This window comes from Nakaseomyces glabratus, chromosome F, assembly GCF_010111755.1.
Source record: "Nakaseomyces glabratus chromosome F, complete sequence".
NCBI classification, from domain to species: domain Eukaryota; kingdom Fungi; phylum Ascomycota; class Saccharomycetes; order Saccharomycetales; family Saccharomycetaceae; genus Nakaseomyces; species Nakaseomyces glabratus.
In genome coordinates, this window is record NC_088956.1 from 936965 (window position 1) to 957515 (window position 20551).

Here is a 20551-nt window from a genome sequence, read left to right on the forward strand (position 1 = left end):
GTGCTATTATGCAACAGGCCGAAATAAATCCATTATTGTTCTAGCCTGTTCTAAATCAGCTGATTTCTGTTACACATGATGATTTAATCCTGCTGAAGATATAACTATCCTACTAGCACGAAAAAATGAAGAATAATTATCAATATCGAAAAATATTGAAATACAAAATTCACCTAAGAGGTGTACATCATGAGATTTTGTGGAGTGGACTAGTTTGTAGATTAAACTCAATTTGGCCTCACTACTACCAGTAACTACTATCTCTTCAAGAATGACAGTATTTTGGTAGAAATTTTCGCACTCCATTTCTTCAGTATGACAGTTTTTAAGACATAACACTGCAGTTTGAATCAAGATCAAAATGTTAGAGGCCTAGATTGACAGTCCACATATTAAAGGATCATAAAATTTAACAAATATAGGTAGTAATTGATAGATGATATTGTTCTCTACTTTTTTTTTTTTATATTTAACTATACATAAAAGACGCGACTGTTCAATAGTGTCTAGAAAGGCCTCGACCATATTGCGACTAATGAAGTATCTCTCAAAACACAAAGCTTAGTTCACTACACTAACAAGAATACTTGCAACAGCATGATTTATATTTTGTCACAGTTTTGCTATAAAGCAATATGTTCAAAAATATCTATTAAAAGCTCCATAAACACTACACATCATTTGTAACTTTCCATGGGATTTCTATTTGAATATAGTGTACTAGATATTTAACTTCATTAAAAACTAGTATAATAGACGGAGAGAAAATTGTTTGCTACTATTGTTCTATTAACTATAACCTGTGAATGATGAATTTACATATAGTATGTCATAAATGTATGACAGTAAAAGCAAATTTAAGATGGAGGCTTTGGCCTTATGACAGTTGAACCATACCGTAAACCAAACTAAACAACTCAGTAACTATATTATTCAACAGAAATAAAGACAAAGTAGCTACCACCAATAAGTGGCTAACTATTCTGCTTACTGTCAAAACACAGATAATAGCAGTTTACTGGCAATAATGGAAAATCAAATTTGTCAGGAACTATTATGCAAGCCAAAACATTCTATGGTTCAATAGCTCAAGGTAGATTCTCTGCTATTACCCCAGTTTTAGTAGATTTTAAATGCAAATAGCATTACTCTTATAGCACAATCTGACGTTCAAGTACCTGACCTCTTACATTCAATATATTGATATCCAGAATATCTGGCTTTGATATGTCTCAATGTTGATTTTACTACATTTTTTTTTTGAAAGGTATTGGATAATCCGACTCTATCTTCTCATCTGATATCAGTCGGCCATGTATAAGATAGTAAAACATAATCTCAAATTGGAGAATTTGAAATTGATTCAACTGTTAATAAGGTGAATAAAAAATACTATGTCCTGGATTATGCAAAAGTATATAACATGCATATTTCAGCTGCACATAGACTACTAAAATCCCAGTGTAATTTTTACACATGGAATACAAAGTAATATTACATTTGAACAAATAAAAATCATTTTCAATAGGAGTTCTTTATCATTCATTAGTTACGAGTAATTAATGGTAATAGCAAGATGGTTTACCCATCAACAAAGATATGTCTTCTTAGAGTCACACCAATATTGCATTGGTTAATATCACTTAAGGAATGTTTTTTTTTTTTGAAATTGATCAAAAACAAACTAGGTTTACGACCTAGATAGTTATTTTTAAGTTACCATACTTTTATAGTTTTGAATGTAAGTGACAAACAATATCTATAATTTCAATAAGTTGTACAGAAGTATGAAAATTGTAACGAATCAGTTCGGATTTAACTACTGATATCATGATTAACAGATATAGAAAGAATTATTTATCATCCATCCATTTCCAGACAGTAATATACTGTTTATCCCTTTAAGGTTTTTACTGAAGAGATCGACTATTAAGCATCTTCTACCAGTATTATAATTTAGCAAACCTAATTTTACTCGAGCAGATTCCAGGGTTATGGATCGTTTTCCTTACGTTCTAGGCTATATTGCTACCGGGATAAAGTTTCTTAATAATCAGTACACTTAGACTATAATTTGTTTTGTTGTACTTTCCAGTCAATTTCATTAATCCCATGTTTAGAAAATGAGGCTATATTAATCCAAACTGGAACTGGTGAAAGACTTTAAAAAAAGCCAACGAATAGGATCAATGCTGTAGCAGGGTAAATATTAAGGAATTCAATGTTACGCGAAAAACCAAATGTTCTGCTAACCGGTACTTTCATGACATTTGGAACGATTAATTATAATTGTTTATCAAAGGTTGACAAACTCTTATTGTAGGGTAGGAGCTCATAAAGCCACAACCAAAACATAAAATCTTAAAGCAATTGTGTTAACCTATTCTCGTTGTAACTATATTCCAAAAATTAACCGTTGATCCATTAAATTTCAAAACAAATCTGTTAAAGTTGGATTAATTTAGAATGTCTCGAATAGAATTAACCAATTATGGCTTATATAAAAAACTAATAACTAGATAGAAGAGTGTATATGATATTTCGTCGACCATTGCAATTCATATTGGCATTTTGTAACAGCGATTATATAAAATCAACAACGAAAAATCAGGAAGTATTGGATATTGTGTATTAAAGTCACTTCAGTCAGTGTTAGATTTTCACTATTCTCTTCCCTTTTCTTCCATTGTGAATAGTGAACATTAGACAATTAACAACAAACAAATTCTTCATTTTACTTGATCTATTCAGAGCGTATTGGATCATGTTTCCTGAACCACATTGTAACATTAGTATTAAATTTGTTAAAAAATCAGTTAAGCTAATCAAAAATCCGGAGTAGTGTTAGTATACTAACTTAAGTTTTATGCTGGAGTCCTTTTCATTGTTAAGTAGTCTAAGTTTAAACCGTACCTTAAGTGATATTTACAACAAAAATATAGATGAAAAAAATGGTGTTAAAAAATGCCGAGTATAATGAAAACAAACCATGTATACAATTAGAAGCTGCCTTTTCATCCATATTTATTACTATAAGTGAAGATCCAATACCTATGAAAGTAGTAGGGCAAGAATATGGTGAAATGGATATTGTACTTAAACAAAAATTAAACAAAACTGACAATCTACAATTGCTATGTATCTATATCAGTAGTTATAGCTTCTTATACTCTTGTGATAGCTGTAACTAAATCTTTCATTACTTTTTGTTGCCTATCTAGTATTCTTAAAATCACTGGAGAACTGCTTGAGGAACGTTCATATTCACTCAGCACAAATATGGAGCGATATGTACTGAAGTACAAAGCAATTTGAAGTAGCCGTTATCAGTATTCTTCAGAGTACGACAGTTCCATGACATTTAGGTCATGAAATACATTTATTTCTCACGCGTTTGATACTAGAGTCAGTGTCTTAAAATGACCCCAACAATTGAAATGCTGTATAGTTCAGTTTTTCACTAATACCCATTTTTTAACAATATTGTAATGAATAAACAATTATTACAGATATCTAACTTTAGTAATCAGAGTATAGGATTTTCATATACCTAACCAATATACCAACACAGTACACCATTGGTCATGATCTATTAATCACTGTTTAAATGGCCAGAAAATATATAGCATGTGCATTATTTCGTATCTGTGAGATGGTCACATAAGTTGAATATCATAGAACCAATAGGTAGATTAAATTGTTATATCAAAAGAGGGCAGATTTCATTGTATTTGGTAAACTGATTTTAATCATACGATGCAAAAAGGCTGCCGAACACCATCTATTTATATCAAAAACAGCTGGAAACAAAAACAAAACTATATTGTAGAAAATAGGGTGTCATTAATGTAACACGTGTTTTCCCCAATCTTTTTACAAAGGTAGATTCGAAGTTTTTTAATTAGAATTGTTTCTGAAGCGAATGGCTTTTCATTTTTCTTATTTAATTTCAAAAGCTCGAGGAGTAAACCACAACATATATGAAAAGTGCAAAGATTAGTATGAATTGTGAAAACATCTTGTCATATCATAGGAAAGAGTTCTTTTACATATTTTTGGAGAAGGGCTATTTTTCTTATCGATAACTCCAATCAAATTGACTACATGAATAAAAAACAATCATCCGCTAATCTCATTATTACTTCGTAGTTGAACAATCATACTTTGTAAGTCTACAAGAGCTGCTAAACTATCCAAAAAAAAAATTAACACCTTATATATGATTTTCAAAATGACACTTTATAAATATATATAAATAGTTGGTATTGAACAATAGTAAGCTATTATTTACCACATTACCTATGTGATAACCCGATCAGTAAAAAGCTGAACTTAAATTTTGTTCTTTATGCAAAACAGTTTCAAGGTATCTACAATAAAGAGAAAATTATTTTTTCAAGAGGGACTGAACTATTGTATTACCTATGGCAATTGGAGTGTTGATATTATCTCATATAAATGAACTATTCGATTAGACTTTAGGGGAAAACTAGCAACATAAATTGGAACCTGCCATAAAATTGTCAAACAATATGCATGAAACAATCCTATCTTGATTTATTTCTGCTACTTTTCAATTGATATGTGATGATTGTGAAAAACAGTAAGTAATTTAACATACTAATTATTTTATCAGAGATTGATTTTTGTCAAAAATTTAATTACAAGAAATATATCGATTGATTTTGAAAATCTAATGATATATAACATTACATTGTAACTGACATCTATTCCTCAACAAAAGGAAAGAGGTATAAGGAAAATAAAAGTTAATATTTGTGGCTTATTTGAGAAAAGATCATTATGATTGTCAAAGCAAATAAAGGTATAATATGTTTCAAATCACGCTGCAGTATAAATACAATGACTGAAAATTATTGAATGCCTTTGCAAGTAAACGACTATTCTTCTTAAACTCATATAGATTGTTATTTTATTTTAATAAGTTCATGGTTTTTTCCATTATCATAGCATCTAGTGTAATGATATATATCAAATCGATACTATTGACTCTAAAGTAAAAAATATGCTTAAGTAGGTAATCACAGAGTACCTTTCAGTTCTCAGATAAAGGAGCATATTCCATTTTACTCTATTTCACAACCGAGCAAAGTGCTAATACATGTGATGACTTTAATTATGGCCAATATATCAATAAAAACTATTTAAACAGTGTAACTGAGTCAATCAAATGCTTGTTCCAGAACCTTTCTGGGTGTTTCTCCAGCCATGTGTTATAATAAAACCTTGAACTTAAGGTCTGTCCTTGTTACTATGACTGGTAAATTATTATGGGCAACACACTTCTTTTTTTTCTTAATGATACAGAACAATACTCATTTAATTTGAACGAAACAATTACAGAGAATATGCAACAGAATAATTGGAAAATGAATCTTTTTTTTTGAAACCATGCAGCAAAATTAAAAAGGAACCAGCTATGATATTCTACATATTATAACATTAATTATTTGATATATGAAAAATTAATAACATACTTCCAAACTACCAATCAACCAAACAAACATGATTCAGTCAATTAAAGTTTCATTAATCCTAATACGAATCTACATGACCTCCTGATATATTAAGTGCTTCTTATCAAATATGTTCTAGAACTTGAGATATAAATTTGTTTGTATTAAACATTGTTATAGAAGTTTGCTTTTAGTTACTCATTATTCTGTGTTGGGGAACAAGAAGCTAGAAGATTGAAAGTTTTTGCGTTGTATTTGATCTTGGATAAAAACAATATGTAATAAGAACTCTGAACTCAATAAATAAGTAATTTAATATTTATTGTTTTTTGATGTAATTAGTTTCATGTAGAGAATGTCAGTAACCTCTCAATATTTGTAAACTCTAAGCAAAAACATATTGAAATTATATCAAACCTATTTACATTCTGTAATAAGAATTTAGAAAATACTAGCATGTGATTAACTGAGAGTACCATAATAATACCGCTTCTTAGATAAAAGAAATGACGATCTACCATATGATCCTGGACATGTAATTCAAGTATCTTTTCTTCACCATCGTTGAATTTTAAAGAAAACCGGGATTAGAACTATAGTTAGGATAACTTTGACTATTGTAGATTCATTATGGTAAGGTATCGCCACTCTAGTTCCTACAGCAGTGAATAGAAACTCTTATACAATTCAATTCAAACATAAAACATCCTCACTCAAGTAACCTTCTCTTATTAATGGTGGGCAAAAAATGAAATGTGTTGATAGTCGAGTTGCACGTGTTCATTTTAATGGCGAAATAGAATACACCAATTTACGGATTCTAAAGATGTAAGGTTTTCCACAATATAAAGCAGGTAAAATTACCATGTACTCTAACCATTTATCGAGGAATTTACGTCACTCTAAGATGCTCAGCTAATACCTTTAAAACCAATACCATCTATATATTTTTTCACAAACTATCAGTATAAGGAAATGTGAAGACTAGAACGTCTCCATCTCACAAAAATCACTCAACCTACAATAGTTTAAAATAAAATCGGTTATGTTATGGTCATCCTCTTAATGGCCATTTAAAAGCAAGTTCATTAACCGTGATATCTGTAATCATATAATTTTAGATTCTATATTCTTTATTGCGTACGTTTTTAATATGATCAAAAAACAGCAAATAGGAAATGATTTATGTTGTAATCAATCTAACTTCTTCTTAGTCTTACAATGACACTGATTATTTCATTTATACGTATTTTGGTCTATTATTAGTATGAGAATAGAAATACGAAGCTTTTAGTTTGAGGTGGTACAAACAGTTACTCTTTAACCTGATGGGGGATTCTAGATGAAAAAAGAAATGCATTCGAAAGTTTGCTGTAACCTAGATAGTAAATATTAAACATAATTTGTTCTTATAAATTTTATTGGCTTGAAATTTATTAATGCAGTCCTTAGGCAGTGACGAAACGTGAAATATATAGCTTGCTTTCATGATGAGTACTAATAAACGAAGTTTTGTAGCTGTGGAAATAGAACTCTCGCAAGTTTCTAGAGTTGTTACAAAAACTTATAACGACTTTGGAAATAAGCCTCTCAGATTCCTCGACAACAATTAAATATTTATATTATGAATCAATATATCCACGAAAACACAAAAAATAGCAACTAAGAATTCGATAGGAACTTTCAGTTTATTGAAGATCCCACCAAATTAAATGTTATCTACAATTACAGTGTGTATTACATTTCGAACATGATATTTCATTGTCAGCTTTGTATCGTGATTTAATGTTTATTTCCATATTGCCGTTCCTAAGATGAGTATTCATTACCAGAAAAGTTTCTATGTGTAGTAAATTTAGCGCTAAGTATAGAACTAATTCTTCAGAAAGATCTTCCAAAATAAGAGGATGCACAATTATAAGCAAATAGTGTCCTTGCTAACATAGGGAACCTTGAATAAAATATGTGAACCTAGTTAAACTCAATATTTTATATGAAGTACTTATAACGACAAGCTAGAATGCCCTGTATAGAAATCAATTCTCACATAATTGCCTTCTTCAATCTTCAAGACCTACCAATAATAACTAAGTATTGGTATAGTCTTATGCGCCCGATAATAACCCCAATAGAACTTGAAATTACCAATTAATGATATACACTATGCTCACGAGCATATAACCTTTGCCATTTATATTACTGATCAATTGTTTGAGTGTTTGATTCAATTGAAGAGTATTTACAGATAAAAGTTACATTCATAATCAACAGTAAATTATTTTCTGGTTATTATTATGTCTTTTTAATAATTCAAAAGCCATATTTACTCACCTTTTTGACAAAAGATGAAAATCATCCCGGGTTTTGCTATTTGTACTTTTACATGTGCGCCAAGTAGAACTTAAAAAATCAGCATCACATCATATACTCACAACCATTATGGAAGAAACACATGCCACTAAAATACTCATATTACCGTTTGGCATACTTACTTCTGTGCATTACCGGTGCTGATGATAAAAGAATAACCAGTATCTACTACAATTTCAATATCTTTATAACAATATATCTATTTTTAAACTGAAGTGTAGCAATAAGTATTTTAGAGAGAAATTTTACCAATTTTTGATGATGGTATCAAATATTTTAGTAAACAAAGTCACATCCTAACTAACCTCCGTTGGCTTTTCATAATGTAATAGTTTCTTTGGTGCTACTCTAATGCAATTTGGCTTAAAGAAAACAAGAAAAGAAATCTTCTCAACACCAACAACGTGCAATTTATATTGTACTTGCCGATATTTACCCTAGTCAAATACCTTAACTATTCAACAACTATTATAGAGATATTAATCTCCCTGTAATAGACTTTTTCAAATTGTTGGGATAACCTTTCTTTAGACTATGAAAACAAATTCATGTAGCCTTTTCTAAACTAGACAAATTTAAAATGGATTGAGTTTTCTTGGTCATAAAATGACTGCAAATACTGATTGACGGTAATTCATTTATTTTTAGTAATTGATAAGATTATTAATTTTTAAGGGTTATTATCCTACTCAAATTTTTAATAGATTGAGACAATAAGTGTCCATTAAGTTCTATCGTTTTTTAAAACCTATTTGAATAGTGTCTTTAGTAATAAAAACAATTTTACACAACTAAACTTATTATAATAGTATGTGGAATATATAGTTTTTAGACTTTTTCATCTATGTTTATCGTTGCGGCATAGATGTGGTTTTGGTACCTTTCAGTTTGATATGTACCATATAAACACAATTGTTGAAGCAGTTAATGTATATACTTAGTATGTCAATATATAGGAAAGAGCCATTACAGAAAAATACTCAAGACAAAATTTTAGAATATGAATTCTCACCGGAACCAATCAGCGGCGCTAATACTCCACGTAATATACCTCGCAGGGCTCATAATCTGTAGCCTTCCTATAGCTACATAACATATATCACAATATGGCACCATCCTAATTATATTTTTGGTATTCTGTTCTAGAATCTACCGTTACTGTTGCATTACTTGGAATAACAATAATTTAATACCTCAAGCTGAGATTTTGGTACCAGCAAAATCGTCTGAAATGGAAATAAGTTTGGTATTATATGCAACAAGACATTCCTCTTTGCTTGACTTGATAATAGATATCTAAATTATTTTTCTGCTGTGCCTTTATCATGCCGAAAGTTTTCTGGGAGCTGTATAAGGCAAAAATGAGAAATATTTAATAGTGTCTTCAGTAGATACGAAGTTAGATATAACAAATCGTTTGGTATCTTTACTAACAATCACAACTCAGCATTAACTAAAAATAGCACTACCGTAATACTGTATGTGGTTCCTCAAATTTGTTGAGCATTAGTCATAAAACACCAAGATATTTTTCTCATCACTAGTGATATGAAAACGCCAATTAGTTGAGAACAGTGTACCACATCATCAAACCAAGTAAATAATGTACGGTTGCATATTTACGATTGATCTCATAATTATTTAAAAATGTAGTTAGTTTACTTTTTTTTTTTATCATAAGAAGTCATGAATATGACGTAAACTCTTAAAAATGTTGAATTTTTCTATCAATCTTTCAAGATAGGGGGGACGTGAGGAGATACTATACGGCACAAAAGTAGGAATTTCTGCTCTGAAGGAAAACCGTGGAGGACATACATATTCAATTAAAAGTTAAATTCTCTCAAAATTAAAAAAAAAATAACGTATTATTTTTAGTATTGCAGTTTGAAACAACAGACTGTTCAGAGTCGATAAACTTATCATACAACATGGAGTATCAGCACCACCCGAAGGATCTGTCAAAACTTAACACATTACCGAGTTACAAATTGGAAACTAATTTTGTCTTTAGTACAAATCTATTTACATAGAGGTATCTGTATTTTGTGGGAGATTTTCTGTACAAAAGCTAAGATATATGACATTAGTAAGATTGATAATAATATTACACTTCCGTACTTAATTTACGGCAATAAATTCTGTTTTGCCTAACATCCCCACAGCTTGTATGACAATCATTTTGCCCAGTTATTCTTACAGTTATAAAAGCAAAGATTACGTCATGTTCTGATAATTATTTTTAACTGAAGACACAAAAATCTCTACGATATCCCTTTCTCATTATTTCCATAGACGACCGGGCGTTAATTTAATCACTAAATATTCCAAAATTCTATATTGAATTATCATATCAATTATTTGAGTTTACTCCTCGTAATAATATGAGGTATTTAAAAATAGCTCCAAGACTTGTACAATCCATTTTTTCACACACATATGTGTACTCTAGTTTCAAGTAGTCATCACAAAAGTATTGCTATTACTAAATATCAGTAAAGTTTGATAATATACAACAAAGATCATTACTGTAATATGAAATCTACTATAATTGCACCAAGTATTTCAACATGCACAATGAACATCCAAAAATCTCCTTTAAAGAATTTGGAACGTAAAGGCTAAAAAGATGCTCCGTAAAAACCCTGAAGTCATAATAAAAAAAATGCTAATACAATCAAACATTCGAGATATTGAATCAGAAGGCATAAAGTCGAACAAATTAATAATTTTGAAGAATTGATCTGTATTTATTTTGTTGAGTTTTTATAAAACTATTTATTTATTAATTGTACTCCTTTGGTACTATTAACAGACAAAGTAATGTTTTTGTCTCATACTGAACTTGCTGATATTTTTGCCTTTCTTAATCAGTTTTCTAATGAAAAAGGAAGCCATGTGAAAGGCTCCTTTTCAGGTTAACTATCTAATATTATTTATTCAAATCCAATAATAGAAATGGAGAAAGTTTTATTGGGTATATTATTATCCAAAAACAACATCAAATTTTACAGTGCTACTGCTATTATATGTTTAGCACTCTCATAAAGGTGAGTAATCGAATAATACATGTAATAGCAAATTGTATCATCAAATGTCATTTAAAGTCCATTACCAAGAGTGAACAAGCTAGAAGCTATATTCAGTTAGACACTATAAAATGTTATTTATGACATCCCACAGAAATGTGGAAGTCTTGAATCTAATCTTGGAAATAGTATTATCAAATTTAATGACAATTCATGACGTAGCGAAAAAGTTAAAGATTGATAGTATCAAATTTGATATAAACTGAATTGCTTATATGAAACAAGTATACAGTACGAATATATGATAATGACATTTACTTAGTTGTTATTAATGGTTTTATCTTTTTGATTTTATTTTTGCTGCAAGATTTATTTTTTTCGCATTCTATACTGTTAAAACTACGGCAATTTTTAAGTAATTGATATAAAAAAACTAGAAAGATATTATTATTTATTATATAAGAGGTTTCACCTAATATAATAAAAAGAAGAATAACTTTCTACTTGGGAAAACCGATCCTAAAATACAAAGAATAATTTACTTCTTTAATATTTGAATATATTAACTGAAACAAATTGATATAATATATAGGAGTTTTGATACCTTATTATTAACCAACGTTTACATAAACATGTTTTAATTTGTACCAGTATTTCTATAACAATCATGCATATATATTTTCAAAGTAGATATTCCAAGTCATTGGTTTTCAAGACACCAGTGCAATGTTCAGATTGTTAATTAATCCATTACAAGTTGATAATTATATTTTTACTAAACCCCTCTATTGTGGAAAATTATTGATGCATGCAGTAAAAGACTGTAATATAACAATATGTAAATGTTTTGACATTATCATCATCAGCAGAGTTATGAAACTGTATCAAAATAGTTCACTTTTTGTTCTATACATAGAAACTTAAGTCAAAGTGACTCTTTATAACAACTAGAGCAGTTCATCCAGTAATCTATGAAAATATCCCCTATCCTAAGACCATTCCAATGTTTCCATTTGGGTTCTGAATTGTATATAAATGATGCATTAAATGAAATAGTTATCTTTTTTTTTTTGGATAAAGTGTTTTATTAATGTGAATACATATAAAAGGACCAGCACTAATTGACCAACAATTCACTGGATAATTTTTCCCAAAAGTTTGTGCCAATAAAAAAAATGAAAAGTACACATCAAAAAGGTCAGAAATTCTGTGTGAATAACGTTTGTGCTTCAAAGATGAGAAAGAAACAATTATCCTCAACCTGGATTTTTTATATCATCCAATTGTGCTATCATTTGAGTCTTGCTACCTCTCAAGCTGTTGTTCAAAGCAACACAATCGTTTATGGGAACAATCCTCCAGAATATGACAATGGTTATATTGTATTGGGCGGAGCTTACCTGGCATTTCAGGATATGACTACTGTTGCAATGTATGATACTGTTAAAGTTCAAAAAGGAGGTGCTTTGTATTACCTTAACAATGGTTTGGATGGTTTTAACATCATATCGGAAAATCATATTTTGGGATTTTTCAATTTTGAAAATAATGGAACTGTTGTTGTTGATGATAGAAATAGTACCACTGCTGGTACATGGAAAATAGATAACCATCTCTTTAGTTCCAGTTCCTTTATTAATACGGGTAGTATGATGTTCACTTCCAGTCATGGTGATACTATTGAAATTGGTTCTGAAGCAGTAACAAACACTGGCTATATCTATTCAAAAGGTGTAAGTGCAAACATGCCCCAAATATTTAAAATAGGAAACTTAGCAAACCCTTGGTATAATACAGGTACTATATGTCTAGCAAATACTTCTTTTGATTTGGAAAACCCTATTCACGGAGGTGGTTGCATAACGGTTGGTGAAAATTCAAAATTTGACATAGGTGGTATTGACGTCCAACAACAAACTGTTTATCTATCAGATAGTACGTCTGTTTTGAAGGTAACACACGGACAGGACGTCCGTGTTTATGGTCTTGGGAATGGGAATGGTTTTTTAACTCCACTGTTAGCATTTGAGAGTTTTAAGTATGACGCTCTTACAGGGATTTTACATGCTACAATCGGTTTCGGTGATGTGCTACATATCTCAGCTAATATTGGTAAGGGCTATAATTCATCATTATTTGAAGTTGTCGAGACCTTTGAGTTCCAGGGCACAAAGTACACTAATTACAATTACTTGAGATATAACGGGAAACCACCACAGAAGGCACCAGACATTTGTCAACCATGTGTTGAAGTTCCTTCCTATACATTTGAAGTCCCTGACTCTTATGAGACCACAAATGACCTAGGATTTAGTGAAACAATCTCTTTCTTTTCAACTTACAATGAGAATCACTTGCCAATGATAGGTACTACTACAATTTATACTCCTCCAGCTGTCTATACAATCACAAAGTCTGATAAAAGAACAACTGAAACGGATATTGTGAGTAGAGTAACTGGAATTGATAACAATAATCGTCCATTTACATATTATACGACAATCAAAGATAAAGACCAAATAAAAACAATAGTTACAAAATATGTAACAACCACAATCAGTGAAGGAAAAACAACAATGTGGACTACAACAATGACAGAACTAGTATCAAATATCACCACCACAGACTCCAACGGCAAGCCTACCACCATCGTCACCACCTACCCATCCCCAGCTGCCAGCGGCGCAGACTACACCACCGTGATCACCGGCTCTGACAGCAAGGCCCACACTGACATCGTCTCCCACATCACCACCACAGACTCCAACGGCAAGCCTACCACCATCGTCACCACCTACCCATCCCCAGCTGCCAGCGGCGCAGACTACACCACCGTGATCACCGGCTCTGACAGCAAGGCCCACACTGACATCGTCTCCCACATCACCACCACAGACTCCAACGGCAAGCCTACCACCATCGTCACCACCTACCCATCCCCAGCTGCCAGCGGCGCAGACTACACCACCGTGATCACCGGCTCTGACAGCAAGGCCCACACTGACATCGTCTCCCACATCACCACCACAGACTCCAACGGCAAGCCTACCACCATCGTCACCACCTACCCATCCCCAGCTGCCAGCGGCGCAGACTACACCACCGTGATCACCGGCTCTGACAGCAAGGCCCACACTGACATCGTCTCCCACATCACCACCACAGACTCCAACGGCAAGCCTACCACCATCGTCACCACCTACCCATCCCCAGCTGCCAGCGGCGCAGACTACACCACCGTGATCACCGGCTCTGACAGCAAGGCCCACACTGACATCGTCTCCCACATCACCACCACAGACTCCAACGGCAAGCCTACCACCATCGTCACCACCTACCCATCCCCAGCTGCCAGCGGCGCAGACTACACCACCGTGATCACCGGCTCTGACAGCAAGGCCCACACTGACATCGTCTCCCACATCACCACCACAGACTCCAACGGCAAGCCTACCACCATCGTCACCACCTACCCATCCCCAGCTGCCAGCGGCGCAGACTACACCACCGTGATCACCGGCTCTGACAGCAAGGCCCACACTGACATCGTCTCCCACATCACCACCACAGACTCCAACGGCAAGCCTACCACCATCGTCACCACCTACCCATCCCCAGCTGCCAGCGGCGCAGACTACACCACCGTGATCACCGGCTCTGACAGCAAGGCCCACACTGACATCGTCTCCCACATCACCACCACAGACTCCAACGGCAAGCCTACCACCATCGTCACCACCTACCCATCCCCAGCTGCCAGCGGCGCAGACTACACCACCGTGATCACCGGCTCTGACAGCAAGGCCCACACTGACATCGTCTCCCACATCACCACCACAGACTCCAACGGCAAGCCTACCACCATCGTCACCACCTACCCATCCCCAGCTGCCAGCGGCGCAGACTACACCACCGTGATCACCGGCTCTGACAGCAAGGCCCACACTGACATCGTCTCCCACATCACGACCAAGGACTCTGACGGCAAGCCTACCACGATCACCACCACCATCCCATTGAAGCCAAGTGATGCCGGCGAGGCCGACTACACGACGACGATCGACAAGGGCAACGGTGACTTCGAGACAGACCTTGTTTCGCACATCACGACCAAGGACTCTGACGGCAAGCCTACCACGATCACCACCACCATCCCATTGAAGCCAAGTGATGCCGGCGAGGCCGACTACACGACGACGATCGACAAGGGCAACGGTGACTTCGAGACAGACCTTGTTTCGCACATCACGACCAAGGACTCTGACGGCAAGCCTACCACGATCACCACCACCATCCCATTGAAGCCAAGTGATGCCGGCGAGGCCGACTACACGACGACGATCGACAAGGGCAACGGTGACTTCGAGACAGACCTTGTTTCGCACATCACGACCAAGGACTCTGACGGCAAGCCTACCACGATCACCACCACCATCCCATTGAAGCCAAGTGATGCCGGCGAGGCCGACTACACGACGACGATCGACAAGGGCAACGGTGACTTCGAGACAGACCTTGTTTCGCACATCACGACCAAGGACTCTGACGGCAAGCCTACCACGATCACCACCACCATCCCATTGAAGCCAAGTGATGCCGGCGAGGCCGACTACACGACGACGATCGACAAGGGCAACGGTGACTTCGAGACAGACCTTGTTTCGCACATCACGACCAAGGACTCTGACGGCAAGCCTACCACGATCATAACAACTGTGACTCTAACAGAAGAACCAGATTACACATCTGTGTTTGTTTCTGATGGTCACACGATTACAGCTGTTGTTTCTCATGTTACAATGATTAATGATATCGGTCAGACGGTCACCACTACAGTGACTGTTATGTCATATGATCAAGTAGGTGAGGGTGTATACACTTCTGCTCCTGCTTACTCTCAGCCCCCAGTAACTACGACAACTGTGAGTGCAGACACTACTACCGCCACTGTTGTAATTTCGTACTTCCCATCTATTGGCGTCGATGGAGTCACCAGGACAGGTACAACAACCGTCTCCACGGTATCTGTCGGAGGTGAAGCCGACTACACTACAACAGTCGACAGGGGCAATGGCAGTACCGAAACTGATGTCATTTCGCATATCACTACTACCGACTCCAATGGTAATCCTACAACAGTAACCACCACGATCACCAATGCACCCGCACCTTCGAATTCTAAAGCAAATATTGGGTCTGATTACACCAGCACTGTGGTTTCTAACGGTCACACGTTCACCGAGGTTGTATCCCATAGCACAGGTGCTGATGAGCACGGTCACACAATTGTTTCCACAGTAACAGAAACTCTAGGTGACCAGAGTCATGGAAACACTGTTTCAAGTGCAGCACCAGTCTCAACAGTATCCGGTGCTGGATCTAATGCTCCTGGAACAGCAGGTGTAGGTGGTATTGTCAACTCTCAGAAACCTCAGTCACAAAATGTGGCTGGCCAAGGGTCTGGCAACGAAAAGCCAACACAAGCTGCTGGCACAGCCGGTGGTAGTGGCTCTGGCTCTGGCTCTGGCTCTGGGCCAGTTCACCAATCGGTAGGCAATATTGTACCATCTGGATCTCCATCTGTTCAGAGTCCAATGGACACTGCATCTCCAGTCAGTGGTATTCATGGTAGCCAAACACCAAACTCTGTACCTTCACAAGCTCAACAACAAGGACAAGGACAAGGACAAGAACAAGAACCATCATCACGTCAACAGGCAGCCACGACTGTTCTATCACCTTCTGGTTCCTCTGTTAACAACAATGGCAGTGGATTCAGCAGCACGCAAACAGCATCTGTCCTACAGGGTAAGGGTGCTTCGATTAGAGTTGCTTCTTCCAGTATTGTATTCTCAATGATTGCAGTAATAGTTGTCGGTATGATCTAAAGTGTACTAGTTCCGTGACTGATCAACATGTACAATATTACAAACGTTCGTCCAGCCATGATTTTTAGATAGGCTGTTTCTTTTATTATCGATAATAATAAAATGGATAGATTATTGTCCAACAAAACAAAAAAAAACTAAAAAAACACTAAAGTAAAAAAATACTGAAGGTTCCCTATATATATTAATTGTTCGTAATTTGGGGCTATTATTTTTGTTTCACGTACTGTTTTCTATAACTCATATTAATAATGTGAGCAGTATTATTCTCAAGAGTTTTTGTATATATTATTTATTATTAGTTAAAAATTTAAGCACTTTTCTCTTCTAAAAGTTTTATGTTGTTTTATGTCTTTATTATTGTATTGTGTGCGTCTTCCTGTTGTCGATGTTTCTTATAATATCTTGGCTAACCATGGATTTGAACCTGTGGTCTGAGATTGAACTTCAAATGCTGCGAAAAACGCGAGATGTGATAGTGCACGGTAGTCATCTGACAGATTAAGTTACCCTGTTCAAAATTCTGCTTTAGTTGATTGATGAATAATATCAAGGCCGATTGTAGTTACCCTGCCAGCATTTCCACAACAGTACATCATACGATATATGTTCAGATGACCATGGATATATCGATGAACGAGTACTTACTTTTTCACTAACATCTAGGGAAGGTTTCACAGGGTTGGCAATTTGGTTGAAGGGAGGTGGTGGTAAAGTTTTGTTAGAGTGCGCACTTCAGCACCCAAACATGAATTTCAAATTTTGTGATCTTCAATTGTTCAAACATATATGAGTGCCAGAATAGAAATAGTAAATATTAGTTACAGTGCATGGTTTTACCAGTCAAAACTTATTGGTGAGTTTTTATTATACTGAAGGTATTGCTTCTTATAGCTTGTATTGTGAATCCATATTTGGAGCTGTTGCGTAAATTAATCTGAAATGATTTAAGACTTTGTTATCAATACTTGAGAGAGTATAGTGTTGTACATTTCAAGATTACGTTACTGAATTGACGAAATTTACACATGAACACAGAATGTACAGCACCTGCTAAAAGATAAACAGAAGGGGTTGTTTATTTTTATTTACAAGCAACATTAATCATATATATAACTAATAAGCGCCTCATACATGCAGCTATTCTTTCTTTTTACATTTTTCTCCTACAAAAACAGCCCTGTCTGAGGTGGTGGAATCACAGTAGCATGTCTCTGTTCTGAAATGCTATTGTTCTGGTAGTGGGCCAAGCTGAGTCCTCCTGTAAGTCCAGATATCAAGTTGCGAAAAACGCGAGACCTTGCGTTCTACGAGACAGTCGACAAAGCAATTTGATTTACCCAGCCTGGTTGAGAGTTGCGAAAAACGCGAGATGTTGTGTTCAACGATGCGTTGTTGTAGTACAATAACCACTCTGCTCTAGAACAATTGTTCTCCCTGAAGTGTTGTTTTTCATCTGATTGAATCTGAACTCTTACCAAGGTTCATTGATGGGATTGATGGTGGGAGTTAGACATACATAGTTTACATTGTGAGATGGTAAAAAACTATGTATATATTAGGATAGTACTGTATTACTGTAATCTTGTTGAGTGGATACCTTTGAACTACTCAAGACTTCTTCTCCTGTAATACATCATTGGTTGATTACTATGCAGGAGGATGAAATGAACAATCCAGTCTATTTTATGAAGTTTTCTTGATTTTACCATATATGCCTTGATCACTTGTCACCAGTATTTACTTTATCAACATTTACTTTACAATGATCATGAGATGAAGCTGTTATCATTATGTAGTTATTATGACCTTGTAAGATTCCCATATGTATTCCTGAAACAATGAATTCCTCCACAACACAACACATATCAATGCAATATCATGTGTGAATTTATATTTGTTCGTGATGCTGATAATATTTGTTCAGTACTTTTACCCAGAATGTTACTTTTCTGTGAAGAGCATTTTTGTTCGAGACCAAACATCTTTCAAGAACAGATTTTCATCTTTTTAGGGCTACATAGGGCATGGTAAAATTCTTAGGGCTGCATTAGGGTTCGTGTTTCATTCATTTGTCTGGGTAAGTAGGGTTTATAGTTATTACAGTTAGGGTTGGTTAGGGCTGTCTAGGGTTCCAGAAATATATATTTTGGTAATGAGGAAGGGATTTTTGGTGGTAAGTTTAAAGTGAGCTATCCGAAATATAATAACGTATACCACAATGAGTCCTGAATATCATGTAGATAGATTAAAAAGTTCACTGTACATATTTCATACCGTATATCTACAGTCATGAAAAGACATTTGTAGATTATATGATGTGTCCATATATATCTAAGGCTCCATTATGGGATTCAAAGTACTAGATAAAACTAAATCCAACTGGCTTAAAAAAATGAACAAGAGCTATAACAAAATAGCAGCTTATACTTTGATAAAATGATCAGATGTATTTAGAGAATATAAAACAAATGTAATACACAGAAATACCCCCAATGTTAGCATTAATCTGTTTAGTAACAATATATGACAATGAAAACCAAAGGAATGGTATACAATATATATGTCAACTACATGATGAATGATAATTTACAACTACCAAATATAATTCAATAAAAGTGTATTGTTTATAGTTTAGTATGTAAATGGTGTCACATATAACATCTTTGGGATACCTGACATTTGTGTGAAGTAACTGTCATATGATCATTGCCAATTACATATTGGAAAACAATATATTAAATACTAAACAAACAATATCAATTGTACAAAGTATAATGGGTGTAATTCAATGCAAAATATACTGCTATATAGTGTGGTCTGGGTGGAGTGTGTTCTGGGTGGAGTGTAGTCTGGGTGGAGTGTGTTCTGGGTGGAGTGTGGTTTGGGTAGTGTGTAGTCTGGGTGGAGTGTGGTGTGGGTGGAGTGTGGTGTGGGTGGAGTGTGGTGTGGGTGGAGTGTGGTGTGGGTGGAGTGTGGTCTGAGTGCTGTGGGGTCTGGGTGCTGTGGGGTCTGGGTGCTGTGGGGTCTGGGTGCTGTGGGGTCTGGGTGCTGTGGGGTCTGGGTGCTGTGGGGTCTGGGTGCTGTGGGGTCTGGGTGCTGTGGGGTCTGGGTGCTGTGGGGTCTGGGTGCTGTGGGGTCTGGGTGCTGTGGGGTCTGGGTGCTGTGGGGTCTGGGTGCTGTGGGGTCTGGGTGCTGTGGGGTCTGGGTGCTGTGGGGTCTGGGGGGGGTCTGGGTGCTGTGGGGTCTGGGTGCTGTGGGGTCTGGGTGCTGTGGGGTCTGGGTGCTGTGGGGTCTGGGTGCTGTGGGGTCTGGGTGCTGTGGGGTCTGGGTGCTGTGGGGTCTGGGTGCTGTGGGTCTGGGTGGGGTCTGGGTGCTGTGGGGTCTGGGTGCTGTGGGGTCTGGGTGCTGTGGGGTCTGGGTGCTGTGGGGTCTGGGTGCTGTGGGGTCTGGGTGCTGTGGGGTCTGGGTGCTGTGGGGTCTGGGTGCTGTGGGGTCTGGGTGCTGTGGGGTCTGGGTGCTGTGGGGTCTGGGTGCTGTGGGGTCTGGGTGCTGTGGGGTCTGGGTGCTGTGGGGTCTGGGTGCTGTGGGGTCTGGGTGCTGTGGGGTCTGGGTGCTGTGGGGTCTGGGTGCTGTGGGGTCTGGGTGCTGTGGGGTCTGGGTGCTGTGGGGTCTGGGTGCTGTGGGGTCTGGGTGCTGTGGGTCTGGGTGCTGTGGGGTCTGGGTGCTGTGGGGTCTGGGTGCTGTGGGGTCTGGGTGCTGTGGGTCTGGTGCTGTGGGTCTGGGT

At 36.3% G+C, this 20551-nt stretch overlaps 1 protein-coding gene across 1 annotated transcript; it reads left to right on the plus strand.

Moving 5' to 3' along the window:
• Positions 1-12051: 12051 nt before the first annotated feature.
• Positions 12052-16764, plus strand: GVI51_F08789 (uncharacterized protein; the record flags this gene model as incomplete). The annotated part of the gene is made up of 1 exon (XM_002999496.2): positions 12052-16764. One exon carries the CDS (start codon positions 12052-12054, stop codon positions 16762-16764), a length of 4713 nt encoding a protein of 1570 aa, XP_002999542.2.
• Between the last annotated feature and the right edge of the window lie 3787 nt (positions 16765-20551).